This window comes from Rhinatrema bivittatum, chromosome 19, assembly GCF_901001135.1.
Source record: "Rhinatrema bivittatum chromosome 19, aRhiBiv1.1, whole genome shotgun sequence".
Classification (NCBI taxonomy): domain Eukaryota; kingdom Metazoa; phylum Chordata; class Amphibia; order Gymnophiona; family Rhinatrematidae; genus Rhinatrema; species Rhinatrema bivittatum.
Genome location: NC_042633.1, coordinates 19541432 through 19558407, shown reverse-complemented (window position 1 = coordinate 19558407; position 16976 = coordinate 19541432). Strand labels below are relative to the sequence as shown.

The 16976-nt window shown below is 54.4% G+C and overlaps 1 protein-coding gene across 1 annotated transcript in view; it reads left to right on the top strand.

The window, feature by feature from the left end:
• LOC115080845 (myosin-10-like) overlaps positions 1–16976 on the top strand; it is an 89247-nt gene that overhangs the window by 7997 nt on the left and 64274 nt on the right. The window contains 2 exon segments of the mRNA XM_029585288.1: positions 4391–4774; positions 16317–16473. Of these exon segments, the coding sequence (XP_029441148.1) occupies positions 4424–4774; positions 16317–16473 (508 nt within the window). The 5' untranslated portion in view covers positions 4391–4423.

The window sequence follows — 16976 nt, the reverse complement described above, 5'->3', positions numbered from 1 at the left end:
TCCACACTCTCATGCTTTAACGAGTTGCCATTGGTTGGCGTATTCCATGGCAGGAAGAGATGAAGGGGGAGGGACTGCAAATAGCCATGCAGCTCTGCCGTTGACTTTTTTTTTTTATTCTGTGGGCCACTGAGACCGGTTATCTCTCTAGCTGAGTTGCTGGATGGGAGGGAATGCGTGTGGTGGAGGTTGTACGGCCAGCTTGCTGGCATGGCTCTCTGTTCTTAGCGTGGCAGCATATCTTCTGCAACGTCTCTGGTTCAGAGTACAGCAGAGCGACTTGTGCTGTGGATAAAGGCTGTTGGAGGACTGACCTGTGTAATCAGGAGTTTTTAATCTAGACTCTGTCATGTGGGACCCTGGGAGGAGTCCCTTTATCTCCCTGTGTCTCAGCTCTAATCCCCGGCTCTGACACTGACTCTCTGTGTGTGACCCTCGGGAGAGTCACTTTATCTCCCTGTGCCTCAGCTCTAATCCCCGGCTCTGTCACTGACTCTCTGTGTGTGACCCTGGGGAGAGTCACTTTATCTCCCTGTGCCTCAGCTCTAATCCCCGGCTCTGCCACTGACTCTCTCTGTGTGACCCTGGGGGGAGTCCCTTTATCTCCCTGTGTCTCAGCTCTAATCCCCGGCTCTGACACTGACTCTGTGTGACCCTGGGGGGAGTCACTTTATCTCCCTGTGCCTCTATTTACCCCTATCCGACTCCGTCAGTAACGGCCTGCATTGCCCTAACCTTTCACCTGTTAGCAGCTGTCCTGCACTGTAGTGCCGATGGTTAACTGCTGGCCCGTCCATGCAGGGGCCACTTCTCCTTTATGCCCAGAGCCTGCACTTAGTAATGTGGCAGACTCTCAGCCATGGAAGACGTTGGGACTCCCATTGTAGAGGAAAGCAAGTCCGCTCCAGGTTTTACCTTGAGATAGTGTAAAGTTTTAGGTGTGATTTGATTTCTTTTCTTACCAAATGGCTTTTTTTTTTTTTTTTTATTTTGCAGCTGATGACTGAGCTCCACAGCCAGAGACCCTTATAGTCCTTTGGTCTGATAGATCCCATAACCTATGTTTCCGGGCGCGCCATTTCCGAGGGGGGGGAGGGGCAGGTGACATTTGACATTCGCCTGTAGGAAACCATAAAGCATTTATTCCAGTTCCGTAGAGTTACCAACTATTACCCTGATGCCACGCCTGCTTATAACACTGCCTCCAGAGAGTGCGGCCAGCCTGCGTTGCAGGGCGCTGGCACCTTTATAACCTGCCAGGTTCATTGCCAAAACTCGCTTACCTTCCTCAAACAGGGTGCCAGTCTGTGGAGGTTGCCGTTGAGATTGGTGCCAGGGAGAAGGACAGGGGGGGGGGATTGGGTGTGGCTGGAGGGTCTCTATAGGGCGCTCCGAGGCTGTGTAGGTGCCTGATTCACTAAACCCACCACAAAAAGCTGCACGGCTAACGAAACCATTTCGTGGGCAGGAAAGGCCATGCTGTGCCTGGCAGCAGAAGCTGCCTGCCTCCTCTTGCCCCACCCTCCCCCATTTCTTTCAAGGACATACTTGAGGTGCTTCAGCAGGGTGGTGCAGGAGAAGCTTGCACTGCTGCTGACTGTGCTGTCCTTGTTTTCTGTGCAAATCAAGGACTTGAGATTCCAGTCATCCTAAGAGCTTTTTTGTGTGTGAGGATCTCAGTTGTGGAATAGCAGGGGGGTGCTGCAGGGCAGGAGTGAGGTGCATTGGCAGGGCTGTGTGTGAGGGTCTCAGTACTGGAATAGCAGGAGGTGCTGCAGGGCAGGAGTGAGGTGCATTGGCAGGGCTGTGTGTGAGGGTCTCAGTTGTGGAATAGCAGGGGGGTGCTGCAGGGCAGGAGTGAGGTGCATTGGCAGAGCTGTGTGTGGGGGTCTCAGTACTGGAATAGCAGGAGGTGCTGCAGGGCAGGAGTGAGGTGCATTGGCAGAGCTGTGTGTGAGGGTCTCAGTACTGGAATAGCAGGGGGTGCTGCAGGGCAGGAGTGAGGTGCATTGGCAGAGCTGTGTGTGGGGGTCTCAGTACTGGAATAGCAGGGGGGTGCTGCAGGGCAGGAGTGAGGTGCATTGGCAGAGCTGTGTGTGGGGGTCTCAGTACTGGAATAGCAGGGGGTGCTGCAGGGCAGGAGTGAGGTGCATTGGCAGAGCTGTGTGTGGGGGGTCTCAGTACTGGAATAGCAGGAGGTGCTGCAGGGCAGGAGTGAGGTGCATTGGCAGAGCTGTGTGTGGGGGTCTCAGTACTGGAATAGCAGGGGGTGCTGCAGGGCAGGAGTGAGGTGCATTGGCAGAGCTGTGTGTGAGGGTCTCAGTACTGGAATAGCAGGAGGTCCTGCAGGGCAGGAGTGAGGTGCATTGGCAGAGCCGTGTGTGAGGGTCTCAGTACTGGAATAGCAGGAGGTGCTGCAGGGCAGGAGTGAGGTGCACTGGCAGAGCTGTGTGTGAGGGTCTCAGTACTGGAATAGCAGGAGGTGCTGCAGGGCAGGAGTGAGGTGCACTGGCAGAGCTGTGTGTGAGGGTCTCAGTACTGGAATAGCAGGAGGTGCTGCAGGGCAGGAGTGAGGTGCATTGGTAGAGCTGTGAGGGAGGGTCTCAGTACTGGAATAGCAGGAGGTGCTGCAGGGCAGGAGTGAGGTGCATCGGTAGAGCTGTGTGTGTGAGGATCTCAGTACTGGAATAGCAGGAGGTGCTGCAGGGCAGGAGTGAGGAGCATTGGCAGAGCTGTGTGTGAGGGTCTCAGTACTGGAATAGCAGGAGGTGCTGCAGGGCAGGACTGAGGTGCGTTGGCAGAGTTGTGTGTGTGAGGGTCTCAGTACTGGAATAGCAGGAGGTGCTGCAGGGCAGGACTGAGGTGCGTTGGCAGAGCTGTGTGTGGCGGGGGGGAAACCGTGATGTACCAGGATACTCTGAAGTAATTGTAAGTCTGTGGAAGGGTTGCAGTAACCTTTGCCAAGGAGCATTGAGTTCTCTTAATCCCAGCTCATTCAAGAGAACCGGTACTTATCTCGTTATCTCACCTTACAGATTATGGCAAAAGCGGCCTTTTCCCCTGGCCCCTGTTGTGAGGCTGCTTGCGACGCTGGGGGGGGGGGAAGGTCAGGGGGGACCGCACAGACACTAGCATCCTTATGTTCCTGAATGACAAGATAGCAATGTTTCATGGGAGGCAAGGGGCATGCGGGAAAATGCTTCCCGTTTTCCACTCAAGCCTCTGAGACTGCCTCCCTCCCTCTCAACAACAAAAAAAAAAAGCAAAACTTTTTTTTTTTCTCTGTTATTTCAGCCTTTCTTCATTTGCAAGTGGCCATCTGGCATCGATCAGCAAGAGGCAAGCCCCCCAGTGGGGCCCAGCATCAAAAATGCCTCCGGGGGGAATGTATCCCCGGTAACCTTGGTACTCCTTCCCCTACCGTCAACCCTGTTTGGGGGGGGGAAATTAAGATCTAAGAAGTCAAGAACGTAAGAAGGGCTTGGCTGGGTCAGAGCAAAGGTCCATCGAGCCTCATGGCCTGTCTCTGACAGTGGCGGAAGTGCCCCTTAAATCTCGTTAGGAAAACCCTGGTTCAGGTCACTCTCGTTAAGATGTAAGAGGTGGAGAAACCAAAGGGTCCGACTGATCTTTTATTTGCGGACTTGTCCTTAAGAGTTTAGTGCAAGCCTTATTTGTTTGTTTATTTTTTAAAACTCTTCTTTACTATTACTCCTTTGGTGCTTATTTATCGACGACCTACATCACAAGAATGTTCTGGTGACTGTGTTTAAAGAGTAGGCACGGTTATTTGAGGTGACTGTGGGTTTTTGAAAGCCAACATCTGTTTCAAAAACCCAAGCCTCCTTTTTTTTTTTTTTTTAATAAAAAAAAACAAAAACCCCCCAACATATAAATATATTTTTAATGTGGCGATGTGATGGGAGGGGGTTCCCCCCAGCTTCAAGAGTTTGTCCATGCGCCTTGAGTTCCCACTGCTGCCTCGCCACAGGAATCCACGCGGGCCAGGTTCTCACCCACACGGGACTGGGGGAGGAAGTTCCTGGGAGGGAAAACGGAGTTGTCGGCAGGCTGCGATACCCTTTATGGGACCAATGGAAGAACGATCCACATGAGCCATGAGCTCTTGTGGTCTTTTGAGCTTTCGGAACCCCCATTGATCTGATGTCCGAAGAGAGGGGGCCATGTGGTTTCAAAAGATTGCGTCTTTGGGAATCCTTACGTTGCTCCGGTTAAAAGCCGTCATGGCCTATAGGGAACCCATTTCTGAATGATCACAGCCAGTTTGGGGGCCAGTTCGACCAGAAGTAGATGCTTGCTTTCTTGGGTCTGGCCTTTTTTGAAATATAATATGACATTTTCTGTTTCTTCCTATGCCTCCCCTACTTAGGTGCCTGACCAGCTGTGGCGTTGCCCCACCACCATGGCAGCCCGCAGCTCGCACCGGGACGATGCCGAGCGCTACCTCTTCGTCGACCAGACCTTCGGGGCCAACAATCTGGCCATGCAAGCGGACTGGACAGCCAAGCGTCTGGTGTGGGTGCCCTCGGAGAAGCACGGCTTCGAGGCGGCCAGCCTGAAGGAGGAGCGGGGAGACGAGGTGGTGGTGGAGCTGGCTGAGAACGGCAAGCGGGCTGTCTTCAGCAAGGATGACGTTCAGAAGATGAACCCACCCAAGTTCACCAAGGTGGAGGACATGGCCGAGCTGACCTGCCTGAACGAGGCCTCCGTCCTGCACAACCTCAAGGACCGTTACTACTCTGGCCTAATTTACGTGAGTAGCTCAACTGGCGTGTGTTGTGTGCGGGGGGGGGGGAGGGAAGGGGGGCCTCTCCCCTTCACCATGTTCTTGGATTGACTGAACGCTGTAAAGCAATAGCTTCTCTCCCACTGGACAGAAACGTTCTTGTTCGTGTGCCTTGTCCTCTGATGTCTTCCTCCCACCACACGTCATTGTGCAATGCTCTTTTCCATCTCCTCTGTTCCTGCTACCGTAGCTTTACACGTTCTCCGGTCTTCTCCCTCACCGGTCCCCTCTCATCCCATCTCTCCCTGCTTGTCCTGCCCTCTCTCTGGTCTTCCCAAATCCCCCCCCCTCCTCCGTTTCATCCGAGTCTCTCCATCTCTCCTGTCCTCCATGGTTCTCTGCTGTTCTGTCCTTTCTTTTCCGCTGGTTCTCCATTTCCCGATAATCCTGCTCTCCCTTTAAGATGTTGGGAGGGTTTTCTTACTCCTGTTTTGGTTCCCCCATCCACTCCCTTGGTGGTTCTTGCTTTTTAGAAGCTATCGGGCTGGTGTAGCAATCTGAGCCTTAAAAACACTCTGCGCTGGTTTCCCGTGCCCATTTTTCATCCTCCGGTCCATTTTTTTAAATTTTACTCCCAGTGCAAGAAGCTAACGCATCGGGAGTTTAAAAAAAAGGGCAAAAACCGTAAAATGTGCGATTGATTTATCCAGCTCTCCGCCTAAGGTAGTGGTGACCCACGCCAGATAGACGGGGAAGCCGGTGCTTATCTGGCTTCCCCGCCCGGATATATTTTTCCCCTATTTAATCATTTTTTAATCTATAGCGCTGGCATCTGAGCTCCAGCCTTCACCCAGGCGTTCAGTTTCCAGCGCTAAGGAAGATGGCCCTGGCCCGATGCGGTCTCGGAAGTAAACAATGCCCTCATTTGCATGGGATTTCCATGCGAGGGGGCTAAGTATTACTCTCCTCGAGGTACGCACGTTTGTTTTTTTTTCTCACGCAAAACTCCTTCCTGCATGGGGAGTACGTTTTTTTTTTTGCCCGATAAATGCGCACACAAATGCAGGCTAAAGGGTGCCTTCCACCGAACGCACCTTTCTGCGTCGGCCTGTGTGTGTTAAGCTAAGGCTTCCCTGTTTTAAGGCTCCTTTGACTGCTGGGGGGAATGACCTGCCTTTCTGTGCACCTTTCCCCGCCAGCTGGCTGTCATCGCATTCCTCAGCAGGGTTCGGGTAACCCGCCTGCCACCTCACAGGAGAGATTTGTGTGTGCCGACAGGTGGATTCCTGCCTAGGCTTGTCCACTGGGCAGATTAAAGTCTGTACAGACAAAACAATACCAGCCTTCTCATGCGCTCTTTCAGCATCTCCCGAGTTCCTGTCATTCAGGGGCTGCAATATCAAAGGGGTGCTGGGGGGGGGGGGGGGCGGGAGAGGACGGGAGTGAGGTGCATTGGCAGAGCTGTGTGTGTGTGAGGGGTCTCAGTACTGGAATAGCAGGGGGTGCGGCAGGGCAGGAGTGAGGAGCATCGGCAGAGCTGTGTGTGTGGGTCTCATTACTGGAATAGCAGGGGGTGCTGCAGGGCAGGAGTGAGGTGTATTGGCAGAGCTGTGTGTGAGGGTCTCAGTACTGGAATAGCAGGAGGTGCTGCAGGGCAGGAGTGAGGTGCATTGGCAGAGCTGTGGGTGAGGGTCTCAGTACTGGAATAGCAGGAGGTCCTGCAGGGCAGGAGTGAGGTGCATTGGCAGAGCTGTGGGTGTGAGGGTCTCAGTACTGGAATAGCAGGAGGTGCTGTAGGGCAGGAGTGAGGAGCATTGGCAGAGCTGTGTGTGAGGGTCTCAGTACTGGAATAGCAGGAGGTGCTGCAGGGCAGGAGTGAGGTGCATTGGCAGAGCTGTGTGTGTTAGGGTCTCAGTGCTGGAATAGCAGGAGGTGCTGCAGGGCAGGAGTGAGGTGCATTGGCAGAGCTGTGTGTGAGGGTCTCAGTACTGGAATAGCAGGAGGTGCTGCAGGGCAGGAGTGAGGTGCATTGGCAGAGCTGTGTGTGAGGGTCTCCGTACTGGAATAGCAGGAGGTACTTGCAGGGCAGGAGTGAGGTGCATTGGCAGAGCCGTGTGTGAGGGTCTCAGTACTGGAATAGCAGGGAGTGTTGCAGGGCAGGAGTGAGGTGCATTGGCAGAGCCGTGTGTGAGGGTCTCAGCACTGGAATAGCAGGGGGTGCTGCAGGGCAGGAGTGAGGTGCATTGGCAGAGCTGTGTGTGAGGGTCTCAGTACTGGAATAGCAGGAGGTACTTGCAGGGCAGGAGTGAGGTGCATTGGCAGAGCCGTGTGTGAGGGTCTCAGCACTGGAATAGCAGGGTGTGCTGCAGGGCAGGAGTGAGGTGCATTGGCAGAGCTGTGTGTGGGGGTCTCAGTACTGGAATAGCAGGGAGTGTTGCAGGGCAGGTGTGAGGTGCATTGGCAGAGCTGTGTGTGAGGGTCTCAGTACTGGAATAGCAGGGGGTGCTGCAGGGCAGGAGTGAGGTGCATTGGCAGAGCTGTGTGTGGGGGTCTCAGTACTGGAATAGCAGGGAGTGTTGCAGGGCAGGTGTGAGGTGCATTTGGAAATGGGTTCTGTCTGTAAATCTTTCTCTCCCTCCGTCCCAGCCCCCCTCTTACAGCGGGGTTCGGGCAGCGGTTCCCCCCCAGCCCGGGTGCCTCGGCTCCACACACCTCCCACGAGAGAGCCTCGGGCAGCAGCGGTGGAGTGAGAATGCCGTTTCTGCAAGTGACGAGTGAGGTAATGTGTCAGCCCAGGTGTGTGGGTGAGGCAGGATGGTGGCGGCTCTGAATCTGCCCGTGAGTAATTCTCCCAGCCGGGCAATTAAAGGCACGGCAGGCAGGGCGAGGCCCAGCTGGGAAGGTGCAGGGGGTTTTGTGGGTGCAGCCGCTGTGGCTGGGACCTGTCCTCTGGAATCAGCAGGCCGAGATTGCTCGGTTTGGAACAATTTTCCTCCCCATTTGCCAGATGGATTTTTACAGAGATATTTTGTTTTTATCAAGGACATTTCAATGCGTCGTCACATTCATTTTGCTTTTTATAAATGCCTTTTGTCTCATTTGTTCCATCGCAACCTTATTCCTGGAGAAACTTGTTCTCCCCCTTTGCCAGCCGAAGGCTGTGGAGTGGCAACTTTGTCCATCCCGATTAGCATCGCACGGCTGGTGATGTCATTTGTGGGGCTGTGCAAGGGATTTTTTTTTTTTTTTTTACCTTCTCCGCACATCTGCGCTGCCATGGACCATGCGAGAGGTCTTCTGATTGATGGGTGGAGAGGGTGGCGTAGGTCTGGCACGCCGCTGCCTTCTCCCGGGCAGGCTGACTGGCCGCCGCCTCTGTCATGATCTCTCCTAAGGTTAAGAGTCTGACAGGCGAGATTAGGGGAAGAACTGATTGGTTGACGTATCTGGTGCAGACTGGTGCGCTTGCCTGTATCTGTCTGCCTCTCTCAGTAGGGATGGGTATTCATTATTTTTTTGTTTTCGTTTGTAGTTTACACTAAAATGAAAACAAACTGAAAAAAAAAAACCCCAAAACATTCAAAAAGAATAATAAAACTAAAACAAAACAATAAAAAAAAAAAAAAAATTCCGGCTGCCTATCCCTACTGTGTTCACCTGTGCGTCTCTCTAAGTGTCAGTCTGTTTGTTTGTATGTCTGTCTGCCCGTGTGCGCCTGTCTCTCCTGCTTTCTGTTTGGGGGGTCTCTGTTGGTCTGTATCTCTGTGAGCGGGTGTATCGGTCTGTGGGTGTGTCTGTACCTTGTTTCTATCTGCCTGTGGATTTGTTTGTCTGTTTGGGTGTCTTTCTGTCTTTTTTTTTGTTTGTCTTCTGTCTGCATTTTGTTCCTGTTTGTCTGCAGGTCTCTCCCTCTTTGAGGGCCAATACAATACAGTGCACTCAGCGCAGTTGAACACGGGTTGTATAGGCGCATCCACAGCTTCTTATGCTATAAGGGGATTAGCGCCGCCACAACGCGTGTCCAACGCTCTGCGAAACTTAATAGCGCTCCTCACATGCGAATGCACGTGAATGAGGTTATTAGTTATTCGCTCCACATGCAGTAAAAAAAAAAAAAGTTTCCAAGCAGGTGTTAATTTCTGAGCACCCCCAAAAAGTCGTACAGAAAAGCAGAAAATACTGCTTTTCTGTACATCCTCCGGCCATTATATCGTGGCGATATTAAGTCGGAGGAACAAAAGATTAAAAAAAAAAAAAAAAAAAAGCGCCAGCGGTCAGGTTCGGGAAACGGACGCTCAGTTAATCAGCGTCCGTTTTCCGAACCCGTGGCTGTGCGCTGATTAGGGCAACAGACGCCGATTAAATTCGGCGTCCGTTTTCTGAATCGGCAGACAGCCCACCTCTCCTGGGCGCCCGCTGTCAAGGAGGCGCTTAGGGGCACACAATCGACCCTGGCGCCTCCTTGACAGCGTGACCCCCTCATTAAAATATTGCATGGTGCCCAGGGGGCGCGTTGGGGAAAGCGGACGCTGAACACTCAGCGCCCACTTTAGCGCATTTTTTCTTTTTTTTTTTTTGTGCATCGGGCCCCCTGTGTTTGTGGATCTGTTCCTCTGTCTGTCCGGGTATCTTTCTGTCTATATGTGTGGGTGTCTCTCTCTCTCTATGTACCAATGTCTGTCTGTCTGGGTGTCTGTACCTGTTTGTCCATCTGTCTCTGTGGTGCTTCCAGTTTCTCTCTGCGTCTCTCCGTTTGTTTTCTGGCTGGGGGGTGGTAGTGGTGGTGGCGGCGGAGGGGGCCTGAAGAAGGCCCCAGACGCAGCGGGGCGGGGTGCTCCAAGCAGAGACAGGGCGAACCGGTTCGGCGGGAAACCCGGGAGCCGCGTGAAGAAATATGACCTAGCTCATTAGCTGCATTCCTCGTTTTTAACCCAGTCCGGAGTTGGGGGGGGGGGGGGAACGTGAGCCCTGAGCGGGCGATTTATTCCTCGCACGTGAAAACGTTTCCCCATCCTGCGGTGTCTCCACGAGGGGCCACGTGCGGAGAGTATAACCGCCCCCCCCCCCCCCTCCTGTGCGATAAACATTTCATTACCGGAGCACCTGCTGGGGGGCTCCCAGCTCATGGGGCAGGGAGCTGCCTGTGGGACAACGTGTGATCCCTCTGCCCCTTTGAGTTGGGGGGGAAGGGAGAAACCCCGCCCCCCTTTTTCAGCTGCTGCTCTTCCAGAATCTGGTGCTACCTAGCAGTGCCTTGCGATGGGGAAGTTAACGACGGCGCTGGTCCATGTCCATACATGTTCCTGCCTTCCTGCTCTCCGGCCCTGCACAGTGGGGATAGCGTGCAAAGCCCAGGCTGTGTGTCCTCTCTGTGGCTTTGCAGTGGTACCAGAGAAGCGTCCAATTTTTTTTTTTTGCTATGAGATGAACACCTCCTGAGCTTTACAATTCATTGCCACTCTGCAGCATCCAAAATTGTCACTTTTTTTTTTTTTTTTTTTTTTTTAAATGTTGCTCCAGCAATCAGAGAACAACTCTTGCACCTTCGGGCGTTAACCAGAAGGGCTTGTTTTGCTCACGCTGACTCTCTTGTTACTGGGAAAAGAAGCTGTGAAATCGTGAGGCAGAGCACATCCCGAGCGTCCGCTTTCGTTGCCTCGCTGCAGTAAAACCTGCTTGTAATGTGTGAGCCGGAAGCTGCAGAGCCGCGCCCGCCCATGGATAGCGCCCAGCAGGGGCACACCTCACCGAGGGGGACACTTTTTGGTGTGGCAGCCATTTCTGGGCTGACTGCTCGGCGGCTCCAGTGACTGCTGCTGCTTCAGAGGTTGCAGGAGTGCCAGCTTCCCGGGGGCTCTGTTTACCCTGTGCTGTCATGGATGGTAACCTGAGCCTACTGCCTGCTGCTTGCTGGGCTGGCTCGCTCGCTCTCCAGAGCTGCTGGTGCCCCACTCTCTTCCACCTCCTCATGTCTTATTCTTCAGCTTTTGCACTTCACCTTAGATAGCCCCAGGTGCGGAGATCTATGCTGCACTCTCTCCTTTGTAAAGGAGACCTGCCCTCTGCTCGGGCTGTGACCCTGTGCCCTGTGTGAAGGAGACCTGCCCTCTGCTCGGGCTGTGACCCTGTGCCCTGTGTGAAGGAGACCTGCCCTCTGCTCTGGCTGTGACCCTGTGCCCTGTGTAAAGGAGACCTGCCCCCTGCTCGGGCTGTGACCCTGTGCCCTGTGTAAAGGAGACCTGCCCTCTGCTCGGGCTGTGACCCTGTGCCCTGTGCAAAGGAGACCTGCCCTCTGCTCGGGCTGTGACCCTGTGCAAAGGAGACCTGCCCTCTGCTCGGGCAGTGACCCTGTGCAAAGGAGACCTGCCCTCTGCTCGGGCAGTGACCCTGTGCCCTGTGCAAAGGAGACCTGCCCTCTGCTCGGGCTGTGACCCTGTGCCCTGGGTAAAGGAGACCTGCCCTCTGCTCGGGCTGTGAACCTGTGCCCTGTGCAAAGGAGACCTGCCCTCTGCTCGGGCAGTGACCCTGTGCCCTGTGTAAAGGAGACCTGCCCTCTGCTCGGGCTGTGACCCTGTGACCCTGTGCAAAGGAGACCTGCCCTCTGCTCGGGCTGTGACCCTGTGCAAAGGAGACCTGCCCTCTGCTCGGGCTGTGATCCTGTGACCCTGTGCAAAGGAGACCTGCCCTCTGCTCGGGCTGTGACCCTGTGCCCTGTGTAAAGGAGACCTGCCCTCTGCTCGGGCTGTGACCCTGTGCCCTGTGTAAAGGAGACCTGCCCTCTGCTCGGGCTGTGACCCTGTGCCCTGTGTAAAGGAGACCTGCCCTCTGCTCGGGCTGTGACCCTGTGCCCTGTGTAAAGGAGACCTGCCCTCTGCTCGGGCTGTGACCCTGTGCCCTGTGTAAAGGAGACCTGCCCTCTGCTCGGGCTGTGATCCTCTGTTTAGCTTATGAGGAGAAAACTCCCGTTAATCTGTACTCCCTACTTCAGGACTTTGACCCCCCCCCCCCCCCGATGGGGAAGCCAACTGAAAACTCTGTGGAGTGTTAAAAAGGGGAGGCCGGATCTCACTGTTATAACCCACCTCGCTGTATAACTCGCTGAAATGAACATGACCAAACTAATGGGGGTGACGAGGACTGTGTTGTAAGGTTCAGGGCTTTCCTATGCGTTTTGCGCACATGGGTGGGGTGGGTGGTGCCCACTGCGTTAACGGTCAGTCTCTGATATCCATTGGTTAGTTGTGTGACGCTGTCCACTGGGGCTAGGCTGGGATGAGGGCATGAAAGAGAAGCCTTGCAGGGTCCCTGCTTCCAAATGCTGATCACATATGTGACGGCAGGAGGTGGGGAGTGGACAGTGGAGTGCCTCAGGGATCTGTATTGGGACCCTTACTTTTCAATATATTTATAAATGATCTGGAAAGAAATACGACGAGTGAGATAATCAAATTTGCAGATGATACAAAATTGTTCAGAGTAGTTAAATCACAAGCAGATTGTGATAAATTGCAGGAAGACCTTGTGAGGCTGGAAAACTGGGCATCCAAATGGCAGATGAAATTTAATGTGGATAAGTGCAAGGTGTTGCATATAGGGAAACATAACCCTTGCTATAGTAACACAATGTTAGGTTCCATATTAGGTGCTACAACCCAAGAAAGAGATCTAGGTGTCATAGTGGATAACATTGAACTCGTCGGTTCAGTGTGCTGCGGCAGTCAAAAAAGCAAATAGAATGTTGGGAATTATTAGTAAGGGAATGGTGAATAAAACGGAAAATGTCATAATGCCTCTATATCGCTCCATGGTGAGACCGCACCTTGAATACTGTGTACAATTCTGGTCGCCGCATCTCAAAAAAGATATAATTGCGATGGAGAAGGTACAGAGAAGGGCAACCAAAATGATAAAGGGAATGGAACAGCTCCCCTATGAGGAAAGACTAAAGAGGTTAGGACTTTTCAGCTTGGAGAAGAGACGACTGAGGGGGGATAGGATAGAGGTGTTTAAAATCATGAGAGGTCTAGAACGGGTAGATGTGAATCGGTTATTTAGTCTTTCAGATAATAGAAAGACTAGGGGGCACTCCATGAAGTTAACATGGGGCACATTTAAAACTAATCGGAGAAAGTTCTTCTTTACTCAACGCACAATTAAACTCTGGAATTTGTTGCCAGAGGATGTGGTTAGTGCAGTTAGTGTAGCTGTGTTTAAAAAAGGATTGGATAAGTTCTTGGAGGAGAAGTCCATTACCTGCTATTAAGTTCACTTAGAGAATAGCCACTGCCATTAGCAATGGTTACATGGAATAGACTTAGGTTTTGGGTACTTGCTAGGTTCTTATGGCCTGGATTGACCACTGTTGGAAGCAGGATGCTGGGCTTGATGGACCCTTGGTCTGACCCAGCATGGCATGTTCTTATGTTCATGAGTCAGAAAGGGCACTGAAAGATTAGAGGGATGTGCAGCCTCTCCAGAAGGGCCCATGGAAGGAACCAGGCTCGGGCCCTGAGGGTTGGGGGGGAGGAGGAGACCGGCTCTTGTCTTGGTCTGACCTCTAATTAGCGGGCTGCTAAATGCAGGGCACCGCTGCAGGTAATTGCAAGGGGACGGCTTGGTGTCTGGACGGCCCCCCCCCTCCCCATGGACGCTGCCCCCTCTCCTGGGGGGGGGGGGGGAATGCCGATTTCACTGCTTATTTTGTTTCCCGCTCCCCCTCCCCCGAAAGTTAATCCTGGAAGTCGGCCAGAAAGCTCACCTCGGCCTTTGAGCAGCGGACACCCCCCCCCCCCCCCCCCCCCCCCCCCCCCGGCCAAACCTCCGATCGGAGGAAGGAGGGAGCTCCTAATAAGGAGCCAGAAAAACCCGGCTTGGTGTTGGGATTCTTCAATCCTTTGAAAAGAGAGGACCTCGATCGCTCCTTGTGCAGCTGGGGTGGGGGGAGGCTCTGGCCTGCTTTTGCGGGGGGGGGGGGGGAAGGATGATTACCCCTGCGTACGACTCCTCTCTGACGTGCCCGCTTGTGTACATGGAATTGGGAATTTTTTAAACTTTTTTTTTCGGTTACTGCAGAGTGGCTATGGCCGCGGAAGCTCTGGAAGTGTTTGGCACCAGGGCTGGCTGCCTTTCCTCCAGCGCCAGGTGTCGCTGCGGTGGATCTCACCTCGGGTGATGCGTGCACGTAGGGGGGGGGGGGTGGGGGCAGCCGCCGAAATGTGACCCGACCTCCCCCTGCCATCCCCTGGGGCCCCAGCGGACCCGTTTACCCTTCGTCCAAGCACAGTGCCAATCCCTCTCTGGGGGAAATCGTGCCACGGCCATCCTGTGCCCCAGCACCTGTGGGAGGTGGCACGGCGCTAGCTTTTCTGTTCCCAGAAAAAGGGGACCCCTTCCCACTGTGCTCAGGGCATCCAGAGCTGGGAGTCCTTGGGTTAGGCCTTTCTCCCCACTGGGAGCCTGCTCAACGCTGTGAGGTCGGGCCTGTTGGGCCGTGGAGGTACGGGTGTCTGCTCTGCTTTGTTTAACGTGATGTGAAATTATAAAGACGCTGAGACTGTCCAGTCCCCACCCTGCCCGGCCCGAGGATAATAATAAAAGTCTCCCACTTACCAGAAGTGACATGAAAGATAAACACAGCCAAGTGCTGCTCTGGGAAGCAAAACATGTGATTAGTAATTGGCAGCTTGATTTGTGAGCAGAGATTTCTGTCTGAGGCGCTGATTCCCTGCCCTGCAGCACCCCCTGCTAGCCCAGTACTGAGACCCTCACACACAGCTCTGCCAATGCACCTCACTCCTGCCCTGCAGCACCTCCTGCTATTCCAGTACTGAGACCCTCACACACAGCTCTGCCAATGCACCTCACTCCTGCCCTGCAGCACCTCCTGCTATTCCAGTACTGAGACCCTCACACACAGCTCTGCCAATGCTCCTCACTCCTGCCCTGCAGCACCTCCTGCTATTCCAGTACTGAGACCCTCACACACAGCTCTGCCAATGCACCTCACTCCTGCCCTGCAGCACCCCCTGCTATTCCAGTACTGAGACCCTCACACACACAGCTCTGCCAATGCACCTCACTCCTGCCCTGCAGCACCCCCTGCTATTCCAGTACTGAGACCCTCACACACAGCTCTGCCAATGCACCTCACTCCTGCCCTGCAGCACCCCCTGCTATTCCAGTACTGAGACCCTCACACACACAGCTCTGCCAATGCACCTCACTCCTGCCCTGCAGCACCCCCTGCTATTCCAGTACTGAGACCCTCACACACAGCTCTGCCAATGCACCTCACTCCTGCCCTGCAGCACCCCCTGCTATTCCAGTACTGAGACCCTCACACACACAGCTCTGCCAATGCACCTCACTCCTGTCCTGCAGCACCCCCTGCTATTCCAGTACTGAGACCCTCACACACAGCTCTGCCAATGCACCTCACTCCTGCCCTGCAGCACCTCCTGCTATTCCAGTACTGAGACCCTCACACACAGCTCTGCCAATGCTCCTCACTCCTGCCCTGCAGCACCTCCTGCTATTCCAGTACTGAGACCCTCACACACAGCTCTGCCAATGCTCCTCACTCCTGCCCTGCAGCACCTCCTGCTATTCCAGTACTGAGACCCTCACACACAGCTCTGCCAATGCACCTCACTCCTGCCCTGCAGCACCTCCTGCTATTCCAGTACTGAGACCCTCACACACAGCTCTGCCAACGCACCTCACTCCTGCCCTGCAGCACCCCCTGCTATTCCAGTACTGAGACCCTCACACACAGCTCTGCCAATGCACCTCACTCCTGCCCCGCAGCACCCCCTGCTATTCCAGTACTGAGACCCTCACACACAGCTCTGCCGATGCACCTCACTCCTGCCCTGCAGCACCTCCTGCTATTCCAGTAATGAGACCCTCACACACAGCTCTGCCGATGCACCTCACTCCTGCCCTGCAGCACCTCCTGCTATTCCAGTAATGAGACCCTCACACACAGCTCTGCCGATGCACCTCACTCCTGCCCTGCAGCACCTCCTGCTATTCCAGTACTGAGACCCTCACACACAGCTCTGCCGATGCACCTCACTCCTGCCCTGCAGCACCCCCTGCTATTCCAGTACTGAGACCCTCACACACAGCTCTGCCGATGCTCTTCACTCCTGCCCCGCAGCACCCCCTGCTATTCCAGTACTGAGACCCTCACACACAGCTCTGCCAATGCACCTCACTCCTGCCCCGCAGCACCTCCTGCTATTCCAGTACTGAGACCCTCACACACATCTCTGCCAATGCACCTCACTCCTGCCCTGCAGCACCTTCTGCTATCCCAGTACTGAGACCCTCACACACAGCTCTGCCAATGCACCTCACTCCTGCCCTGCAGCACCTCCTGCTATTCCAGTACTGAGACCCTCACACACAGCTCTGCCAATGCACCTCACTCCTGCCCTGCAGCACCTCCTGCTATTCCAGTGCTGAGACCCTCACACACAGCTCTGCCAATGCACCTCATTCTACCCCATTTTATCCTGCTGCCCTGCCTCTCCTAATTTCCAGCTTGTTCCTTCCCTTCCTGCAGACGTATTCGGGTCTGTTCTGCGTTGTCATCAACCCGTACAAGAATCTGCCCATCTACTCGGAGCAGATCGTGGAGATGTACAAGGGCAAGAAGCGCCACGAGATGCCCCCGCACATCTACGCCATCTCGGAAGCCGCCTACCGGAGCATGCTGCAGGGTGAGCCTGCGTGGGGGGGGGAGCTGTCCAGGGCTACCTTTTTCCTTCAGACAGCAGAAGCCTTTGGCCAGAGATCTCATCTCACGGGAAGAAGGCGCTGTGGTCTTTTTTTTTTATTTTTAGTGACCAGTGGTTGTTTCTAGTTTTCCCCTCTGTCCCCCCGCCCGAGAAAGCACTTTGTTGGCTGTTGAGGTTGCCTGGGTCCTCCCTCAGCTTGGCAGCTCTGGGTTTTATAGGTTGAGGAGAGCGAAACCGCGGCCCTCAAGCCCGTCCGTCTCCGTCGCCTCCTCGTGCAGCTGCCAAAATGACCCCCCCCCCCCCCCCCAAAGCCCAGCCTGAGCTGCATTAAAGCAAGGCGTCCAGCCCTGGAGGCTGAGTAACCAACACGGTCTTCGAGAAGTTTTGGGGGGAGACTGTGGAGAGAGGGGGGGCTGTTGATGTGCTGGGAGAAGTTTATTTTAATCCCCCATGGCTCCATGAGGGGGCAGGCTTGAGGCGTCTGG